Source organism: Chiloscyllium punctatum, chromosome 2, assembly GCF_047496795.1.
Source record: "Chiloscyllium punctatum isolate Juve2018m chromosome 2, sChiPun1.3, whole genome shotgun sequence".
NCBI classification, from domain to species: domain Eukaryota; kingdom Metazoa; phylum Chordata; class Chondrichthyes; order Orectolobiformes; family Hemiscylliidae; genus Chiloscyllium; species Chiloscyllium punctatum.
In genome coordinates this window covers 4,700,627-4,720,567 of record NC_092740.1, presented here as the reverse complement: position 1 = coordinate 4,720,567, position 19,941 = coordinate 4,700,627, and the positions used below count along the sequence as shown (strand labels likewise).

At 42.5% G+C, this 19,941-nt stretch overlaps 1 protein-coding gene across 3 annotated transcripts in view; it reads left to right on the top strand.

Moving 5' to 3' along the window:
• LOC140493998 (growth hormone receptor-like) overlaps positions 1 to 19,941 on the top strand; it is a 198,477-nt gene that overhangs the window by 169,150 nt on the left and 9,386 nt on the right. For all 3 annotated transcript variants that reach the window (XM_072592933.1, XM_072592940.1, XM_072592947.1), the window contains exons 9-12: positions 3,868 to 4,046; positions 4,886 to 5,039; positions 11,449 to 11,539; positions 15,754 to 15,823. In XM_072592933.1, coding sequence (XP_072449034.1) covers positions 3,868 to 4,046; positions 4,886 to 5,039; positions 11,449 to 11,539; positions 15,754 to 15,823 — 494 coding nt within the window. The remainder of the gene's footprint in view (positions 1 to 3,867; positions 4,047 to 4,885; positions 5,040 to 11,448; positions 11,540 to 15,753; positions 15,824 to 19,941) is intronic.

The window sequence follows — 19,941 nt, the reverse complement described above, 5'->3', positions numbered from 1 at the left end:
ATTTTAATAAAACCAGGGCTGTCAATAAGAAACGTGCTATCACAGCAATATCTCTCAATTCACTTACAACTGCACTTAAATCATATCTCAATGAGCCTTTGAGCCTCTGTCCACCTATGCATTCCTGCAGCTACTGATTTACTTAACCAAACCCATTCATTCTCACCGTCTCAGCCTGGCTTATCCCTCTATAACTGAAGGACAACTAGGGACGGGCAATATGTGCTGGCCAGCCAGTGACACGAATATCCCACGAATGAATTTTTAAAAAACCCTTCTTCAACTCCAATGAATGCAGATGTGAAAGGATACTGTGAATAAATAGTTTAACAAATCCATAGTCAGCTCTTAAAGCACTGTATTTGCTAAACCTGTGCACTGTTCCAATCTGTTCCAAAATCCAAAGATAATCCATAATTTCTTTCTCTGCTGAAACTTTGTTCTTAAAGTCCTCAAGTGAAAATAAAGTTCTGCAGGTGCTCGAAATCTGAAATAAAGATAGAAAGTGCTGGAGAAACTCAGGTCTAACAGCATCTGTGGAGAGAGAAACAGAATTAAAATTTGAATCAAAAACTCCTCAGAGTTAGGTAATGCCAGAACTGCTGAGTTTCTCCAGCATTTTCTCTTTTTATCTTAAAGTTTTCTCCTCATTTTATCCACTATCACCTCCAAGAAAAATTGTGAGAAACTCCTGGACTTCTTGGTCACTAAGATTGAGACCATTCGTCAGTCACCTCTGCTGTTTTTCCACTGGCTCCCATGCCAAACCTCTCAGAGTTCCTGCCTGCACCAGCCATGAACTCAGAAAAACACTCAGAAATGACAAGAACATAATCTTAGTACCAGCTGATAAAGGCAGAATTATGGACAAAACCAAATATATTCAGAAAGCAGAGAAACTACTTACAGATACCAACACCTACCTACAGAGGGAGTGTGACCCCACACCACTGCTAACCAATAGAATAAACACCACACTATGGAACCGACAAAAAAACGGCTGATAACCATGATTTGGAGATGCTGGTGTTGGACTGGGGTATACAAAGTTAAAAATCACACAACACCAGGTTATCATACAACAGATTTATTTGGAAGCACTAGCTTTCAGAGCACTGCTCCTTCATCAGGTGGTTGTGGAGTATAAGATTGTAAGGCAGAACTTATAGCAAAAGTTTACAGTGTGATGTATCTGTGCACAAATGATCGAAGGTGGCGGTAATACAAAAGTTACATACTGCAGATACTGAGAATCTAAAAAAATAACAAAATACGCTGGAAAATGTTAGCAGGTCTGTGGAGAGAAACAGAGTTTAATATGTCAGGCCAATGAGCTTTCAAAAATAGTAAAGTGAAGAGACAGGTCAGGCTGGAACAGGACAAGGAGCAAGGAATACCTATTAAATTAAATTATATCTATTTCAATGCGAGAGGGCTGACAGGTAAGACCGATGAACTCAAGGCGTGTTTCAGTACATGGGACTGGGATATTATAGCCATTAAAGAAACATGTCTAAGGGAGGGACAGGACTGACAGCTTAATGTACCAGGGTACAGATGTTTTAGGAGGACAGAGCTGGTGGAAAGAAGGGAGGGGGAGTTGCATTTTTGATTAAGACGAGTATTACAGCAGAGATGACATAACTGAAGAATCATCCAGTGAGGCTTTGTGGGTGCAGCTAAGAAATAGGAAGGGGTGGTGATGTTGTTGGGGTTGTACTTTAGGCCCCCAAATAATCAACGGGAATAACAGGAACAAATATGCAAGGAGGCTGGGCAGACTGGCAGGAGCAATAGGGTAGTCATAGTAGGGGATTTTAATTTTCTTCATCCCAGTCTATGTTAGGAGCTCAGATGGGGTGCAATTATTTAAAGATGTTCAGGAATGTTTCCTCAAGCAGTATATAGAGAGTCCTACTCTGGAAGGGGCAAAAACTCAACCTACTCTTTGGCTACAGGACATGTCATGGAGGTGAGAGTGGAGGAGCACTTTGGGATCAGAGACCATAACTCTATTAATTTTAAATTAGTTATGGAGAGGGAGGCCTTCAGTGAAATATTTCTCCTCTGTGTTTATCATGGAGAAAGACACGAAGACTTGGGATCTTGGGGAAGTTAGTGGTAATATCTTGGGGACAGTGCATAACACATTAGAGAAGGTGTTGGATCTATTGAAATGTATGAAGGTGGATAAATCTCTTGGTCCTAACCAGATACATCCAAGGACACTGCAAGAGGCTGAAGAAGAAATTATAGGGGTCCTAGCTGATATTTTTGCACCATCGTTAGCCACAGGTAAGACCTTGGAAGACTGGAGGATAGTGAATGTTGTGCCCTTATTCAAGAAGGGCTGCAAAGAAAAACCTGGGAACTAGAGACCAGTTAGCCTAACATCTGTGTGGGTAAGTTAGTTCAGAAGATTCTGAGAGATAAGATATACATGCATTTGGAAAGACAGCGTTTGATTAGGAATAGTCAACATGGCTTTGTGGATGGGAGACCATGCCTCCCAAACCTTTAGAGTTCTTTGATGAAGTGACCCAGAAGGTTGATGGGGGCAGGGTAGTAGATGTAGTCTATATGGATTTCAGTAAGGCTTTGATAAGGTTCTACATGGTAGGCTGCTCTGGAAGGTTAGATCACATGGAATCCTGGGGGAGGTAACAAAATTGGACATACAATTGGCTTGATGATAGGAAACAGAGAATAATAGTGGAAGGATGCTTGCCGGACTGGAGGCCTGTGACTCGTGGAGTGCTTCAAGGGTTGGTGCTGGGCCCATTGCTGCTTGTTATCTATATCAATGATTTGGATGAAAATGAACAAGGCATGGTTAGTAAGTTAACAGGTGACATGAACATAGAAGGTATTGTGGACAGTGAGGAAGGATATCAGAAATTGCAGCAGGACCTTGATCAGCTGAGGAAGTAAGCCGAGAAATGGCAAATGGAGTTTAATTTAGATAATAGGGAGGTGTTGCATTTTGGAAAGTCAAATCAAGTTAGGAGTTTCGTGGTGAATGGTAGTACCTTAAGGAGTGTAGTGGAACAGAGGGACCATGGAGTTCATGCGCACACTTCTCTGAAAGGAGAGTCACAGGTAGACAGGGCAGTGACGAAGGCACATTGACCTTCATCAGTCAAGGCGTTGAGAAGTTATGTTGCAGTTATACAGGACGTTGATTAGGTCACACTTGAGGTATTGTGTTCAATTTCAGTCACCTTGCTATAGAAAGGACTTTATCAAACTGGAAAGAGTACAGAAGAAATTTAAAATGATGTTGCCAGGACTCAACGGTCTGAGTTTTTGGGAGGTTGTACAAGCTTTTTACAGCATTGGAGACTGAGGGGGGAGTCTTATAGCAGTGTATGAGATCATGACAGGCATGGATAGGATGAATGCACTCAGTCTTTTTCCCAGGGTTGGGGAATTGAGGACTAGAGGACAGAGGGACAGGTTAGAGGGGAAAGAATAAAAGGGAACCTGAGGGGCAACTTTCTTTACACAGAGGATGGTATGCATATGGAATGAGCTGCCAGTGAATGTAGCTGAGACTGGTACATTAACAACATTTAAAAGGCCTTTGTACAAATACATGGATAGGAAAGGTTTAGAAGAATATGGGCCAATTGTAGGGAATTTGGGCTAGTGTGGATGGATATTTTGGTTGGCACGTACCCAGCTTGGGCCAAAGGGCCTGTCTCTGTACTGTAGGACTCTATGACTTCATCAGAACCAATCATTACAGGTTGATAAAGTTGTCAAAAGGGCTTTGGAAATACAGTTATCAAGAAGAAATCAAGGAGGTTTTGGTGAGTGTCTCAAATCAGATTATTTGATTAATCTTTTTCCCCCTCCTCTTGGCAGTGAAACCTGATCCTCCGATTGCACTGAACTGGACTCTGCTGAATATCAGTCAGTCAGGGCTGCTCGCTGACATCCAGGTTTTGTGGGAAGCGCCACCTACTGCTGATATTAGGAATGGATGGATATCTCTCAAGTATGAGATACAATATAAAGCCAGCGAGAGTAACCATTGGGACTCGGTATGTTTAAATACCTTCAGTTATGATTTTTCTTTCAGCTTAACACAGAAAAACACCCCCCCTCCCAATCCCCCCCTCCACCCAGTTCCCACCAAGCGACTCACCATCACTGGTGTGGGCTAAAATCCTGGAATTCCCTCTCTACTGGCATTGTGGGTCTACTTAAAGCACATGGACTGCAGTAGTTCAAGACAGCACATTCTCAAGGGCAACTAGGGACGGGCAATAAATTCCATTTCAGCCAGTGATGCCAACATCCCATGGATGAATTTAAAGAATAAATAATTCTGTGTAAATGCTGAGTAAGATTAAGGTACAGTAAGCTGAAACAAGCACAGACAATGCTGGAGAAGTCTGAGAACTGAAGAAGAGACATACCAATCTCGAAATATTACTTCTGTTTCCCTCTTCACATGCTTCCAGACCTGCTGAATTTCTCCACCATTCTGTGTTTGCTTCAGATTTCCAGCATCCATAGGACTTTGCCAATAAAAACTGTGCTTCAAGTAGCATGAAGTATACCTCAGCTGAAAAATATGTTGCATTTTGGCTGTGCAGAGTGCTGCTTGCCCAAACCAAAGTAAACCTCAGAGAGGTACAAATAGAGATCTTTGAAATTGTCTCTGTTTGTTGATTAGAGACCAAGCTTCAGCATATCCCAATTGACAGCTGTCCTTATTAAAGACTTCTTTGGGAATAGTCTCCTTCCAGAGTCAGAGGACCATGACTGTAATAAGCATTTCACACCCCCTTGCCATCTGTCCTGTAAGGTGCCTCTTGACCTTTATTATTCAATGGTTGATTGCTATTAACTGAACTTGTTTCCTTTCATGTGACAGATTGAGGCCTTTTCAACCTCTCATCCAGTTTATGCACTCAGTACTGGCAAGGGTTATGAGATCAGACTCCGATGTAAACAGATTGCCAATGGAGATTTCAGTGAGTTCAGTGACTTGGTGTATGTCTTCATTCCTGCACCCCGACTGGCAGAAGGTGAGAGCAACAGTTGTTTATATTCTCTGACAGGCATGCTGAACAATTTATAATTAATATGTTTGTAAATTACTACTAAACCTGTAAACAAATTCTATCCTCCAAAGATTTTTTTGTGTGCAGTAGTGTCAAACTGTCAGATCATTGAAGCTGAGCTAAGCTAGGTAGTGTTTATTTCAAACAGAATGAAATATAAAAGTAGGGAGGTTTCTTAAAACAATACAAGGTAATAGTCAGACCACAGTTAGAATGCCCTAACTGTTTTCGGAATCTTTTCTACGAAATGATAAACAGTCTGTTCTGCAATAATGCATGTTACTTCAATGCAAATTCAAATATTTAAATTGTTATTTGTAGAATGTGAACTTTCCTTACCTGTATTGACTATAACACGATGCTGATCCCTTTAGTTTAAATGGCATGGCTATTGCGTGATCTTCCTATAAAGTGAGATTGCAAGCGAACAGAATTATCGTGTTATTCAGAACCAACTGTACTGACATTTGAGGCAGTCCAGGGATGAGTCACAAGATTGATTATGGGTATAGAGGGACTTTCTTATGAAGAGAAATTAAGGAGGTTGCGCCTGTACTCATTGCAGTGAGGCAGAAACCTTTTTGAAACATACAAAATTCTTAGGAGATTTGACAGTGTTGGTGTGGAAAGTTAGTTTCTCCTTGTGAGAGTGTGTAGAACCAGACAGCATCATGTCAGAATTAGGGGTCACACATTTAAGGCAGAGATGAGGAATTTATTCTCACAGAAGGTAATGAATCTGTGGAATCACAGAAGGTTGTAAAGGTTGGGTTGTTAAGTATAATCAAGGCTGAAATAGACAATCTTTTAACAGGAAATGAATCAAGAGCTACGGGAAAAAGCTAGGAAAGTGGAGTTGACGATTGTCAGGTCAGCCATGATCCAATTGAGTGGTGCAGCAGACATGAGAGACTGAATGGCCCACTTCTGTTCCTATGTCTTATATCCCCTCAAATCAGTCATTAGTCGGTAACAATTGTTTTATTTATTTATTTTACTTGATCAAAAATTTGGGAGTTACAGTCATAGTCATAGAGATGTACAGCATGGAAACAGACCCTTCGGTCCAACCCGTCTATGCCAACCAGATATCCCAATCCAATCTAGTCCCACCTGCCAGCACCCGGCCCATATCCCTCCAAACCCTTCCTATTCATATACCCATCCAAATACCTCTTAAATGTTGCAATTGAACCAGCCTCCAACACATCCTCTGGCAGCTCATTCCATACACGTACCACCCTCTGTGTGAAAAGGTTGCCCCTTAGGTCTCTTTTATATCATTCCCCTCTCACCCTAAACCTATGCCCTCTAGTTCTGGACTCCCCTACCCCAGGGAAAAGACTTTGTCTATTTATCCTATCCATGCCCCTCATAATTTTGTAAACCTCTATAAGGTCACCGCTCAGCCTCCGACACTCCAGGGAAAACAGCTCCAGCCTGTTCAGCCTCTCCCTGTAGCTCAAATCCTCCAACCCTGCCAACATCCTTGTAAATCCTTTCTGAACCCTTTCAAGTTTCACAACATCTTTCTGATAGGAAGGAGAACAGAATTGCACGCAATATTCCAACAGTGGCCTAACCAATGTCCTGTACAGCCGCAACATGACCTCCCAACTCCTGTTCTCAATACACTAACTAATAAAGGAAAGCATACCAAACACTGCCTTCACTATCCTATCTACCTGCGACTCCACTTTCAAGGAGATATGAACCTGCACTCCAAGGTCTCTTTGTTCAGCAACACTCCCTAGGACCTTACCATTAAGTGTATAAGTCCTGCTAAGATTTGCTTTCCCAATATGCAGCACCTCGCATTTATCTGAATTAAACTCCACCTGCCACTTCTCATCCCATTGGCCCATCTGGTCCAGATCCTGTTGTAATCTGAGGTAACCCTCTTCGCTGTCCACTACACCTCCAATTTTGGTGTCATCTGCAAACTTACTAACTGTACCTCTTATGCTCACATCCAAATCATTTATGTAAATGACAAAAAGTAGAGGACCCAGCACCGATCCTTGTGGCACTCCACTGGTCACAGGCCTCCAGTCTGAAAAACAACACTCCACCACCACCCTCTGTCTTCTACCTTTGAGCCAGTTCTGTATCCAAATGGCTAGTTCTCCCTGTATTCCATGAGATCTAGCCTTGCTAATCAGTCTCCCATGGAGAACCTTGTCGAACGCCTTACTGAAGTCCATACAGATCACATCTACTGCTCTGTCCTCATCAATCTTCTTTGTTACTTCTTCAAAAAACTCAATCAAGTTTGTGAGACATGATTTCCCACACACAAAGCCATGTTGACTATCCCTAAGCAGTCCTTGCCTTTCCAAATACATGTACATCCTGTCTCTCAGGATTCCCTCCAACAACTTGCCCACCACTGAGGTCAGGCTCACCGGTCTATAGTTCCCTGGCTTGTCTTTACCGCCCTTCTGAAACAGTGGCACCATGTTTGCCAACCTCCAGTCTTCTGGCACCTCACCTGTGACTATCGATGATACAAATATCTCAGCAAGAGGCCCAGCTATCACTTCTCTAGCTTCCCACAGAGTTCTCGGGTACACCTGATCAGGTCCTGGGGATTTATCCACCTTTAACCCTTTCAAGACATCCAGCACTTCCTCCTCTGTAATCTGGACATTTTGCAAGATATCACCATTTATTTCCCTACAGTCTATATCTTCCATTTCCTATTCCACAGTAAATACTGATGCAACATATTCAATTAGTGTCTCCCCCATTTTCTGTGGCTCCACACAAAGGCCGCCATGCTGATCTTTGAGGGGCCCTATTCTCTCCCTAGTTACCCTTTTGTCCTTAATATATTTGTAAAAACCCTTTGGATTCTCCTTAATTCTATTTGCCAAAGCTATCTCATGCCCCCTTTTTGCCCTCCTGATTTCCCTCTTAAGTATACTCCTACTTCCCTTATACTCTTCTAAGGATTCACTTGATCTATCCTGTTTATACCTGACATATGTTTCCTTTTTCTTAACCAAACCCTCAATTTCTTTAATCATAAAGCATTCCCTGTACCTACCAGCCTTTCCTTTCACCCTGACAGGAATATACTTTCTCTGGATTCTTGTTATCTCATTTCTGAAGGCTTCCCATTTTCCAGCCGTCCCTTTACCTGCGAACATCTGCCTCCAAACAGCTTTTGAAAGTTCTTGCCTAATACCGTCAAAATTGGCCTTTCTCCAATTTAGAACTTCAACTTTTAGATCTGGTCTATCCTTTTCCATCACTATTTTAAAACGAATAGAATTATGGTCGCTGGCCCCAAAGTGCTCCCCCACTGACACCTCAGTCACCTGCCCTGCCTTATTTCCCAACAGTGGGTCAAGTTTTGCACCTTCTCTAGTAGGTACATCCACGTACTGAATCAGAAAATTGTCTTGTACACACTTAACAAAATCCTCTCCATCTAAACCTTTAACAATTCAAAACTCTCTTACTTCTAAAATATTGTCAAGTGCTGAGCTTCCTTCCCATTTTAAACAAATTAAAGTGAGTTGGTCCATCATTAACTGACTGGCAACAAGGAACACAGTGGGTTGTCTGATTCTCAAAGGGACTGGGAGCACATCATGGAGCAGACTGAACTGGATCTGAGCTGAGATGAAAGCTCAGAGGTTGCCAGTGGGAAAGAGATCAACAACAACTTGGGTTGAGTTGCCCTGGTGTAGATCTGCTCAGTCTGCCAGATAGTGTTTGGTATAAAATTCAACTGACTTCTCGTTTCTCAGACTGTCCACTCAAAATTACACAACCTTCTTCTTCGTTGAAATGGCCTCTGGTCCTCTAATCCTCATAATATTACCCCAGTCCCAACTTCCAGTACCCTTCTCACAGTGTGCAGACCTGACAACCTAGGGCTATCTTAAAGCAGCATTGGCTGTTGACACAATGTTATTGAAGGAGACATTTCAAGCCATTGAGTAGAAACTTGTCCTGTTCCCCTGAAGAGGAAGCAAGGCAGGATAGGGAGCTTTGTTGTACAAGAGGCTAAAGATCAATAGATAGAGGTGATGGCTTAGTGGTATTATCACTGGCCTGTTAATCCAGACCCAGGTAATGCTGCAGGAACCTGGGTTCAAATTCTGCCATGGTAGATCGTGGAATTTGAATTCATAAAACAAAATCTGGGATTATGAGTCTAATGATGAACTTGAAACCATTGCCAATTTTTGAAAAACCCTTCTGGTTCTTTAATGTCCTATAGCAAGGAAACTACCATCCTTACCTAGTTTAGCCCACATGTGACTTCAGACCCACAGGAATGTGGGTGACTCTTAATTGCCCTCTGGGGAGGCATGAGTGGATGTTTGCAATTAAGTTCTCTGACCTTTAAATGTTGGGTTAAGATTCCTGGGAGGTCCTTTTGTATGTATTTGCATCTCATACCTGCTCATTAAAAAGCCAGCTTGCCAGAATAAAGTTTTGCTTCTCAACAGAGTTCTCCATGTGTGAGGAGTACATGCATTCTAATTCCTAATTATGCATGAGATGTGCAACAAGTGTGTATGCTGCTTTGCCCTCTTTGAGGAGAATGTGATTATGCCAGGCCATGATTGAGATCAAGGGCTGGTAAATCTACATTGCATGGATCACAAAGGATGACCAAGGGAAGGAAGATGGATTGTAAGAGGCACAGATCAAGAAGGCTGTCCAGGGTGGAAGTCTGTCTGCGATAGGGAACAGGTTGACCCCTGAGGAAAGATGGCAGTGCCAGAATGTTTCACTGCAATGCTCACTCCAGATGCCCAAGTGATTCACCTGGTTTGCAGGGAGATGGTGTCTGTCTGGGCACCCCTTAAATAATGCCCCAAGACATTCAACCCTTGGAAGCGATGACAAGAGTGTAAGCTTCCCACCCGCCTCTGTCACAAGCTATGCATGTTCCTCTTGCATGCAAATGTAATGAGCTGAGAACTGTGTAATGGAGTGAGATAAACCAATTCCATCCAAAGTGAAGTGGCATTCAATGTCTTGCCAGACTCTAAACTTAGACTGCATGTCAGAAAGTTCTGCCTACTGTCTCTGCCAGCTCTCTCCAACAGCTATCTGTTTAACCTCTGCTTGTTTTTCTTCAAATAATTATCAAATTGCCCTCTAATAGATATTATTGAGTTCGCTGCACCTGTTGGGTCTAGCTGTAGGCTTTAATGATGCTGATAAATGAGCATTTCTATCCAGTATAAATCCCGGTTTTTATAAAACCATCAGGAACATCACCACAGGAGATTGATAGTTTGGTAAATAAGATGCTGCTTGAAAAAATGTCCTTATCTTTTGCATATAATGCTTTTCATATAGAGTAATAGCAATCTACAGCAAATGGAAAGGCCTTTTGGCCCATCATGTCTGTAGACAAAAACAACCGCCTAACTATTCTAATCCCATTTTCCCATAGTTAGCTCATAGCCTTGTATGTCTTGGCATCACAAGTGCACATCTAAATACTGCTACAAAGTTCTGAGGATTTCTGCCTCTACCATTTTTACAGGCAGTGAGTTCCAAATTCCCACCAGTCTCTGGGTGATAAAAAGGTTTCCCTCTCATCTCCTTTCACCTCCTGTCCCTTACCTTAAATCTATGCCCCCTAGTCACTGATCCTTAAATCAATGTGAAAAGTTTCTTCCTATCTACCTTATCTATGCCCCTTATAATTTCATACATCTCAATCATGTTCTCTCTCAAGCTCCTGTGCTCTAAGGAAAACAATCCCAGGTCTGTCCAGTCTCTGTTGATAATTAAAACTCTCCAGCCTAGGCACATCCTAGTAAATATCCCGTACACCCTCTCCAGTACAATCACATCCCTCCTATAATCTGCATTCCAGAACTGAACACATTACTTTAGCTGTGGCTTCACCAATAAAGCAATGAATGTTGACGTGGCTACTTTCACTCATCAACTTCATTAAAAGGCTACTTTTGAAGCAAGGCACTACAGAGATTTGAACTCAATACTGCCTGTTTACAAAGTAGATTCTTTAAACTACTAAGCCACATTACCATCCCTTACATGAAGCCCTTGTCTCCAGTTGAGAATAAAATAAGAGAGATGGACTAGAAGAAACCAAACCATGGTCTCCCCAACTGTGGACTGATGGAGCCCCCACCACATCCCTAGTCCAAACATTTCTATAAAAAAGAATTCTGTGTCCTATGGGTGGGATAGCTTAAGTTCAAATTCCACCATCTGACATTGCAGGATTTTAACCCAGGTCCCCAGAACATGAGCTGAATTTCTAGATTAATAGCTTAGCAATAATACCACGAGGGCATCACCTTCCCACATACAGATAAATCACCACATAACTTTCTAATGTTGGATTTCTGTTTGTTTTGTATTACAGAGTCAGGAATCTTGTTCAGGCGAATCCCGGTCTTTGTTTTCCTGGGCATGGTCTTGATGATACTATTAATCCTATTTACTAAGATCCAACGGTAGGTGTGATGTAAGAGTGACAGATGATACACAATAATCAGAAATCTGTGTTCAATCTCTTCATTTAAACAATCTAACAGGAACAAAAGTGCTCTTTGACTCATCATATGTGCTGACTCTCTGTCGTGGAGGTGCCAGTGTTGAACTGGGGTGGACAAAAGTTAAAAAAAAACGAACACCAGAATACAGTCCAATAGGTTTATTTGGAAGTACAAGCTTTTGGAGCACTGCTCCTTTGTCAGGTAGCTAGTGGGGCAGGATCATAGCACACAGAACTTAAAGTAAAAGAGCAAAGTATCATACAACTGATGCGAAATATTGAACAAACCTAGATTGCTGTGAAGTCCTTAATCACTTAGAATTGGGATGCAAGTTTCAATTGATTAAATGTAAATCCCAGAACTTCTTTCAAATCACACCCCTGAGATAACTAAAGGCTTTATATAAAAAAAAGTGACATGTCAGCTCAAGACAATGCATTGAAGGTGTGAAGTTAGAGTCTGTCTGTATTCTAACCTTGAGTCGGGCTGGTTCTATTTCCAAAGTAGGAATTTATAAAATGTCACATGGACTGACTGCCTACAGACTGTATGCTTTTTGAACAAAATAGAATGTATCTGCAAATGCAAATTCACCCCACAGGCCTATATGTATGTGCATGCGTGAGGGAGGGAGAGGGTGTGTGTGTGTGTGTTTGCGTGTGTGTGTTTACGTGTGACTGACAATATGCCTGTGACAGGGTGTGCGTGTGAGTGTAGGTGTATGCGTGTCTGAGAGACAGCATGTGCATGAGACAGGGTCTGTGTGAACGTAATCGCTCACACGTGATACACAACAAATCCTCCCACTTCCTCCAGACCCTCAATAATTTCTCCTTTGAATCCTCCCACTTCCTCCAGATGAAAAGGGTAGCCATGGGCCCCAGCTATACCTTCTCCCACCCTGCCTCCTGTAAAAATGCTATCCCTTATTCCCAATTCCTCCGCCTCTGCCACATCTGCTCCTGGGAGGACCAGTCCACCACAGAACAAACCAGATGGCCTCCTCCTTTAAAGAATGGACTTTCCCATTCCCATGTGGTTGATAATGCCATCCAGCACATCTCATCCACATCCCGCACCTTTGCCCTCACACCCCACGCCTCCAACCGCAACAAGAATAGAACCTCTCTGGTCTTTGCCTTCCATCCAATAACCTCCGCCTAGATCGCATCATCCTCTGCCATTTCCACCACCTACAAACGGACCTCATTACCAGGAATATATTTCCCTCCCCACCCCTATCCGCTTTTCGTAAAGACCATTCCCTCTGCGACTCACTCATCAGAGGTCCATACCCACCAACCAACCCTCCCCTCCCGGCACCTTTCCCTGGCACCACAGGAATTGCAAACCTTGCGCCCAAACCACCACCTCCCCCCCCCCCCACCTCTGTCCAAGACCCCAAAGGAGACTTCCACATCCATCAGAGTTTAACCAGCACTTTCACACATGCCATTTACTGTATCTGTTGCTCCTGATACAGTCTTCTCTGCATTGAGGAGACAGATGCCTACTCGCAGAGTGCTTCAGAGAATGTCTCCGGGACACCCACACCAACTAACCCCACCGCCCTGTGGCTGAACACTTCAAGTCCCCCTCCCACTCTGCCAAGGACATGAAGGTCCTGGGCCTCCTCCATCACCAATCCCTAACCACTCGATGCCTGAAAGAAGAACGCCTCATCTTGCGCCTCGGGACCCTCCAAACCCATGGCATCAATGTGGATTTCACCAGTTTCCTCATTTTCCCTCCCCCACCTTATCCCAGATACAACTTTCCAGCTCAGCACCGCCTTCATGACCTGTTCTATCTGTCCATCTTCCTTCCCACCTGTCTGCTCCACCCTCCCCTCTAACATATCACCATTACCCCCACCTCCATTCACCTATCATACTCTCAGCTACCTTCCCCCCTCCCCCCCCCAGCCCCACCACCACCCATTTATCTCACCACCCCCTCGGTCCTGATAAATTACTTTTGCCCAAAACTTCAATTCTGCTCCTTGGATGCTGCCTGACCTACTGTGCTTTTAAAGTATCACACACTCGACTCTAATCTTCAGCATCTGCAGTCCTCACTTTTGCCTAGCAGGAAGTACAGACTGAGGCAATGCAATGGAGGCTGGTTTTTGTGATGGACTGGACTGTGCCACAACTCACTGTAATTTCTTTCGGCCTTAGGCAGAGCAGTTGCCATACCAAGCTGTGATGCATCCATATAGGATACTTTCTGTGTTGCATCTATAAAAATCAGTAAGAGTCATAGAGATGTACAGTATGGAAACAGACCTTTCGGTCCAACCCGTCCATGCCGACCAGATACCCCACCCCAATCTACTCCCACCTGCCAATACCCGGCCCATATCCCTCCAAACCCTTCCTATTCATATACCCATCCAAATGCCTCTTAAATGTTGCAATTGTACCAGCCTCCACCACATCCTCTGGCAGCTCATTCCATACACGTACTACCTTCTGCATGAAAAAGTTGCCCCTTAGGTCTCTTTTATATCTTTCCCTTCTCACCCTAAACCTATATCCTCTAGTTCTGGACTCCACGACCCCAGGGAAAAGACTTTGTCTATTTATCCTATCTATGCCCCTCATAATTTTGTAAACCTCTATAAGGTCAGATACATGCTAAATGCAAGAAATTAACCCTAGTTTAGATTGGGAAACTTGGTCAGCATGGATGCATTGGACCAAAAGGTCTGTTTCCGTGCTTTCTATCTCTATAATTCTATAGTCTAACATTTAAATCAACATCAAGCAAATAAGACAAACAAACTGTGATCAAACATCCCACAGAGGTCAAACATCCCACAGAGGTCATCAAACTGTAAATACAATTAAGACAGATGCAATGGAGTTTTCAGTAATCCCCCAACCAGACGTTAGTGACATGATGGGTCACTAACCTAATGAAAACTTGACAACAGATTACAATTCATCACTTTTGATAAACAGCAAAAATCAGACTATCTCATTGACTTTACACATTTTGGGCAATCACTTGCGTTTCCTGGGACTACACTGCCCTGGATTTGTGAAAATAGTTTCACAGGACAATTTCAAATTTTCACTGATAGATAGCTTCACTCATCGTACTGCCCCTGGGTTTTTCTCTGAGCTCTCATCTTGCTCAGTTGCATAAAGAAGCACCTAGGTCTCCTTCCTGAGTTTTAATGGTACAGAAAAATTCAATATGTCCTTCCCTTAAAAATCTATGATTCTTCATAATTCATCCACATCTCCTCAAACAGTAGTTTATACTTTTTCAGAACTTTCTTCCAATAATTTGCCCACTACCAAATTTAGGCTGACTTACTGGCTAGTAATTACTAAGGCTATCCCTTCCTTCATTTTTTAAACAATGTTCAACATTCGCAGTCCTTGACATTATCTCTCTAGACATAGAGGTTGTTGTGGATGATGTTATAATTATTATTATCCTTTCATCTAAGGAATAGGAGGATAGTATATGAAGATAGTGTTGAAGTAGAACAGAGCCACAATTGTTGATTGGATGAACAAGCTGTAAGAATAAATAGCCTAGCTCTTACAACTCTCTTTTTATGATGCTGTAATGTCCATATGTGATCAGCAGCAATAACCTGTCTTGGCCTCAACTAAGATAACAGCATAATTAGGTAACAGCATAAATCAGAAGTCAAATGGCATCATCGTCACTTACTTATCTTGGTGCTAACATATATTGCCTTTGTCCACTTGTTGTTGGGAGACTTCCGTTTTAGTATTTAAAACAACTGATCCTGAGCTGCAGCCTACCATTCCATTTAAAACATACTTCTCTCCTGTTACTCACTCATTCCCCCAACTCAGTGTTGGAGTTTCCCTATTACACCAAGCTTCTCCTTTAACCGTGAGCTCCCAGTTAAGGTTTAGCAAGTTGATGTTCCACTGGTCAACTTTACACAAGTCGACATCATGTCAATCACCCCACAATGACTTCTCAATTTCTGAAAAGGGGACATCAAGCAATTCCTGCATTGGCAGAGGTTACAGACAAGTCACAGACGCATTGGTAAAATGGTGAATGATTTTACTGTAAGTTCTAAGTACTGTAGCAACATTAATTCGAGCAAGGGAAAGATTTATCCTATAATGTATTTTGAATGTATGTTAAATGAAAATCTTTAATATACTTTTCAGACTGAAGCTGTTTTTCCTGCCTCCTGTTCCTGTACCCAAAATCAATGGAATTGATCCTGATCTTCTTAAGGTAATCTAAGTATTTAAAAATAATTTCTCAGTAAAAGCAGAAAGAAAGAAATAACTATGTATGGTCATTTTCTGTTGACAAAGTTGAAATAATCCACAAGTTAGAAGAACAAGGTGAAAAACATAAAAACAGAAAATAGGTGCAGGGTAGACCATTCAGCCCTTCAAGCCTACACCAGCATTCAACACAATCATGGCTGATCATATAATCTCAGTATACTATTCCTGCTTTCTCCCCATACTTCTTGATCCCTTTAGCTATAAAAGCCACGCCCAGCCCTCTTGAATATATCTAATGAACTGGCCCCAACAGTTTCCTGTGGGAGAAAATTCTTTGAGTGAAGAAATTCTTCCTCATCTCAGTCCTGAATGGCCTACCCCTTATTCTTAGACTGTGATCCCTAGATTTGGACTTCCCCAACATCAGGAACATTGTTCCGGCATCAAGCCTGTCCAGTCCCATCATGATTTTATGTTTCTATGAGATACCCCCTCATAATTCTAAATTCCAGCGAATACAAGCCCAGTCGATCCAGTCTTTCCTCATTTGTCAGTCCTGCAAGCCCAGGAATCAGTCTGGTGAACTTCTGCTGGTCTCCCTCAATAGCAAGAATATCCTTCCTCAGACTAGGAGACCAAAACTGCACACAATACTCAAGGTGTGACCTCACTAAGGTTTTGTGTAACTGTAACAAGACATCCCTACGCAATTATGGCCAGCTTACCAATAGCTTTCTTTACTGCCTGTTGCACCTGCATTGCTAACCTTCAGTGATTGCTCCACCATTACAGCCAGGTCTCGTTGCATCTCACCTTTTCCTAAACTGCCGCCATTCAGACAATAATGTGCCTTCCTGTTTTTTGACCAAAGTGGATAACCTCACATTTATCTACATTATATTGCACTTACCAAGTATTTACTCATTCAACCAGTCTGTCCAAGTCACTCTGCAGCCTCTTAGTATCCTCCTCACGGCACATATTGTCACCCAGCTTAATGCCATCTGCAAATGAGGAGATATTGCACTCCATTACATCATCCAAATCATTAATGTTTGTTGTAAACAGCGGAGGTCCCAGCACTGAACCCTGTGGTACCCCACTCGTCACTGCCTGCCACTCTGCAAAGAACCAGTTTAGTCCAACTCTCTGCATCCTGTCTGCCAAGAAGTTCTCTATCCATGTCAATAAATTACCTCTGATACCATGAGGTTTAATTTTCCTTACTGATCTCTTGTATGGAACCTTGTCAAAAGCCTTTTGAAAATCCAGATACACAACACCTACTGATTCACTTTTATCACAACCTCAAAAAATTCCAGAAGATTTGTCAAGCATGATTTCTCTTTAGTGAATCATGTTAACTAGGACTGATTCTGCCACTGCTTTCCAAATGCTCAGTTATTACATCCTGAATAATTGACTGCATTTTTCCCACCAATGATGTCAGGCTAACCAGCCTATAATTTACCATTTTCTCTCTCCCACCTTTTTGAAAGAATGGGATTACTTTAGCTACACTCCAATTCATTGGAACTCTTCTGGAATCTACAGAGTGCTCGAAAATGATCATCAATGCATTCCGCTATTTCTGGGGCTTCCTTAAGTACTCTGGGATGCACAGTATCTGGCCCTGGGGAACTACCATCTTTTAATCCCATCAATTTCACCAATACTATTTCCTGACTAATAAGGATTTCCTTTAGTTCCTCCTTCAGACCTCTGTCCCCTAGTATTTCCTGAAGATTACTTGTGTCCTACTTAATGAAGAAAGATTCAAAATATTTGTTCAACTGATCTGCCATCTCTTTGTCCGTTATGAGGATAGGATGGAGGACCTGTTTGGGGATTATCAAGCACTAGGAACAAAATTAAGGAACAGATCCTTGAGGGTCATAATATCCGGATTACTGCCTGAGCCACGTGCAAATTCACTTAGGGATAAGAAAATTAGGGAATAAACATGTGGCTAACAGAGTGGTGTGGGAAAGACAGGTTCCATTTCATGGGGCTTTGGCATCAGTTTTGGAACCAAGGGGATCTTTACTGCTGGGGCAGTCTCTACCTGAACCGATCTAATGAAAAGGATAAATAGGGTGATCACTAGGACTTTAAACTAGTGAGTTGGAAGGAAGGGAAAGGGAAAACGACAGGAAGTATGACGGTAAATAAAAAGGTAAGCAGGTTAGCATGCGTGCAGGAGGGTTTAAGTTCAAGATAGACTATGAAAGAAGTAAAAAGGATGGATAACTCAGGAGATATTATTAGAGATGTTAGAAATCATGAGGGTAAGAAAGCCAAATAAAAGGGCACTTTAATTGAATGCTCGTAGCATTCGTAACAAGGTTGTTGAGTTAATAGAACAAAACATCACAAATTTAGTAGCCATTATGGTGTCATGGTTACAGGATGGTCATGACTGGGAGTTAAATATCCAGGAGTATCAGACTATTTGGAAAGACAGACAGAAAGGTCAGGGAGGTGGTGTAGCTCTGATACTCAAGGATGAGATCAGGGCAGTGCTGAGAGATGATACTGGCTCTGTGGAGACTAAGGTTGAATCCTTTTGGGTGGAAATTAGAAATTCTAAGAAGAAAAAGTCAATGGTAGATCACACCTAATATCATCACACTGGGGAAGGAAATAAACAACAAAATAACTAAGTAACAAAGAAGATTGATGAGGGCAGAGCAGTAGATGTGATCTATATGGACTTCAGTAAGGCATTTGACAAGGTTCCCCATGGGAGACTAATTAGCAAGGTTAGGTCTCATGGAATACAAGGAGAACTAGCCATTTGGATACAGAACTGGCTCAAAGATAGAAGACAGAGGGTGGTGGTGGAGGGTTGTTTTTCAGACTGGAGGCCTGTGACCAGTGGAGTGCCACAAGGATCGGTGCTGGGTCCTCTACTTTTTGTCATTTACATAAATGATTTGGATGCGAGCATAAGAGGTACAGTTAGTAAATTTGCAGATGACACCAAAATTGGAGGTATAGTGGACAGCAAAGAGGGTTACCTCAGATTACAACAGGATTTTGACCAGATGGGCCAATGGGCTGAGAAGTGGCAGATGGAGTTTAATTCAGATAAATGCGAGGTGCTGCATTTTGGGAAAGCAAATCTTAGCAGCACTTACACACTTAATGGTAAGGTCCTAGGGAATGTTGCTGAACAAAAGACCTTGGAGTGCAGGTTCATAGCTCCTTGAAAGTGGAGTCGCAGGTAGATAGGATAGTGAAGAAGGCATTTGGTATGCTTTCCTTTATTGGTCAGGAGTTGGGAGGTCATGTTGCGGCTGTACAGGACATTGGTTAGGCCACTGTTGAAATATTGTGTGCAGTTCTGGTCTCCTTCCTATCGGAAAGATGTTGTGAAACATGAAAAGGTTTAGAAAAGATTTACAAGGATGTTGCCAGGGTTGGAGGATCTCAGCTACAGGGAGAGGCTGAACAGGCTGGGGCTGTTTTCCCTAGAGCGTCGGAGGCTGAGGGGTGACATTATAGAGGTTTACAAAATTATGAGGGGCATGATAGGATAAATAGACAAAAGTCTTTTCCCTGGGGTCGGGGAATCCAGAACTAGAGCGCACAGGTTTAGGGTGAGAGAGGAAAGATATAAAAGAGACCTAAGGGGCAACTTTTTTCATGCAGAGGGTGGTACATGTATGGAATGAGCTGCCAGAGGATGTGATGGAGTCTGGTACAATTACAACGTTTAAGAGGCACTTGGATGGGTATATGAATAGGAAGGGTTTGGAGGGATATGGGCTGGGTGCTCGCAGGTGGGACTAGATAGGGTTGGGATATCTGGTCGGCATGGACGGGTTGGACCAAATGGTCTGTTTCCATGCTGTACATCTCTATGACTCTAATGCCTGTAAATGGTCATGAAGAAAGGTTACACCTGAAACGTCAACATGTGCATCTCTTGATGTTGCCTGGCTTGCTGTGTTTTTCCAGCCTCCCGCCTGTCTACTGTAAAAATGGTACAGCAATTATCATGGGGGATTTTACTCTACATATAGATTGGTTGAAGCAGTTTGGTCAAAATAGGCTTGAGGAGGAGATTCTGGATTAGTGGTGCTGGAACAGCACAGCAGTTCTAGCAGCATCTAA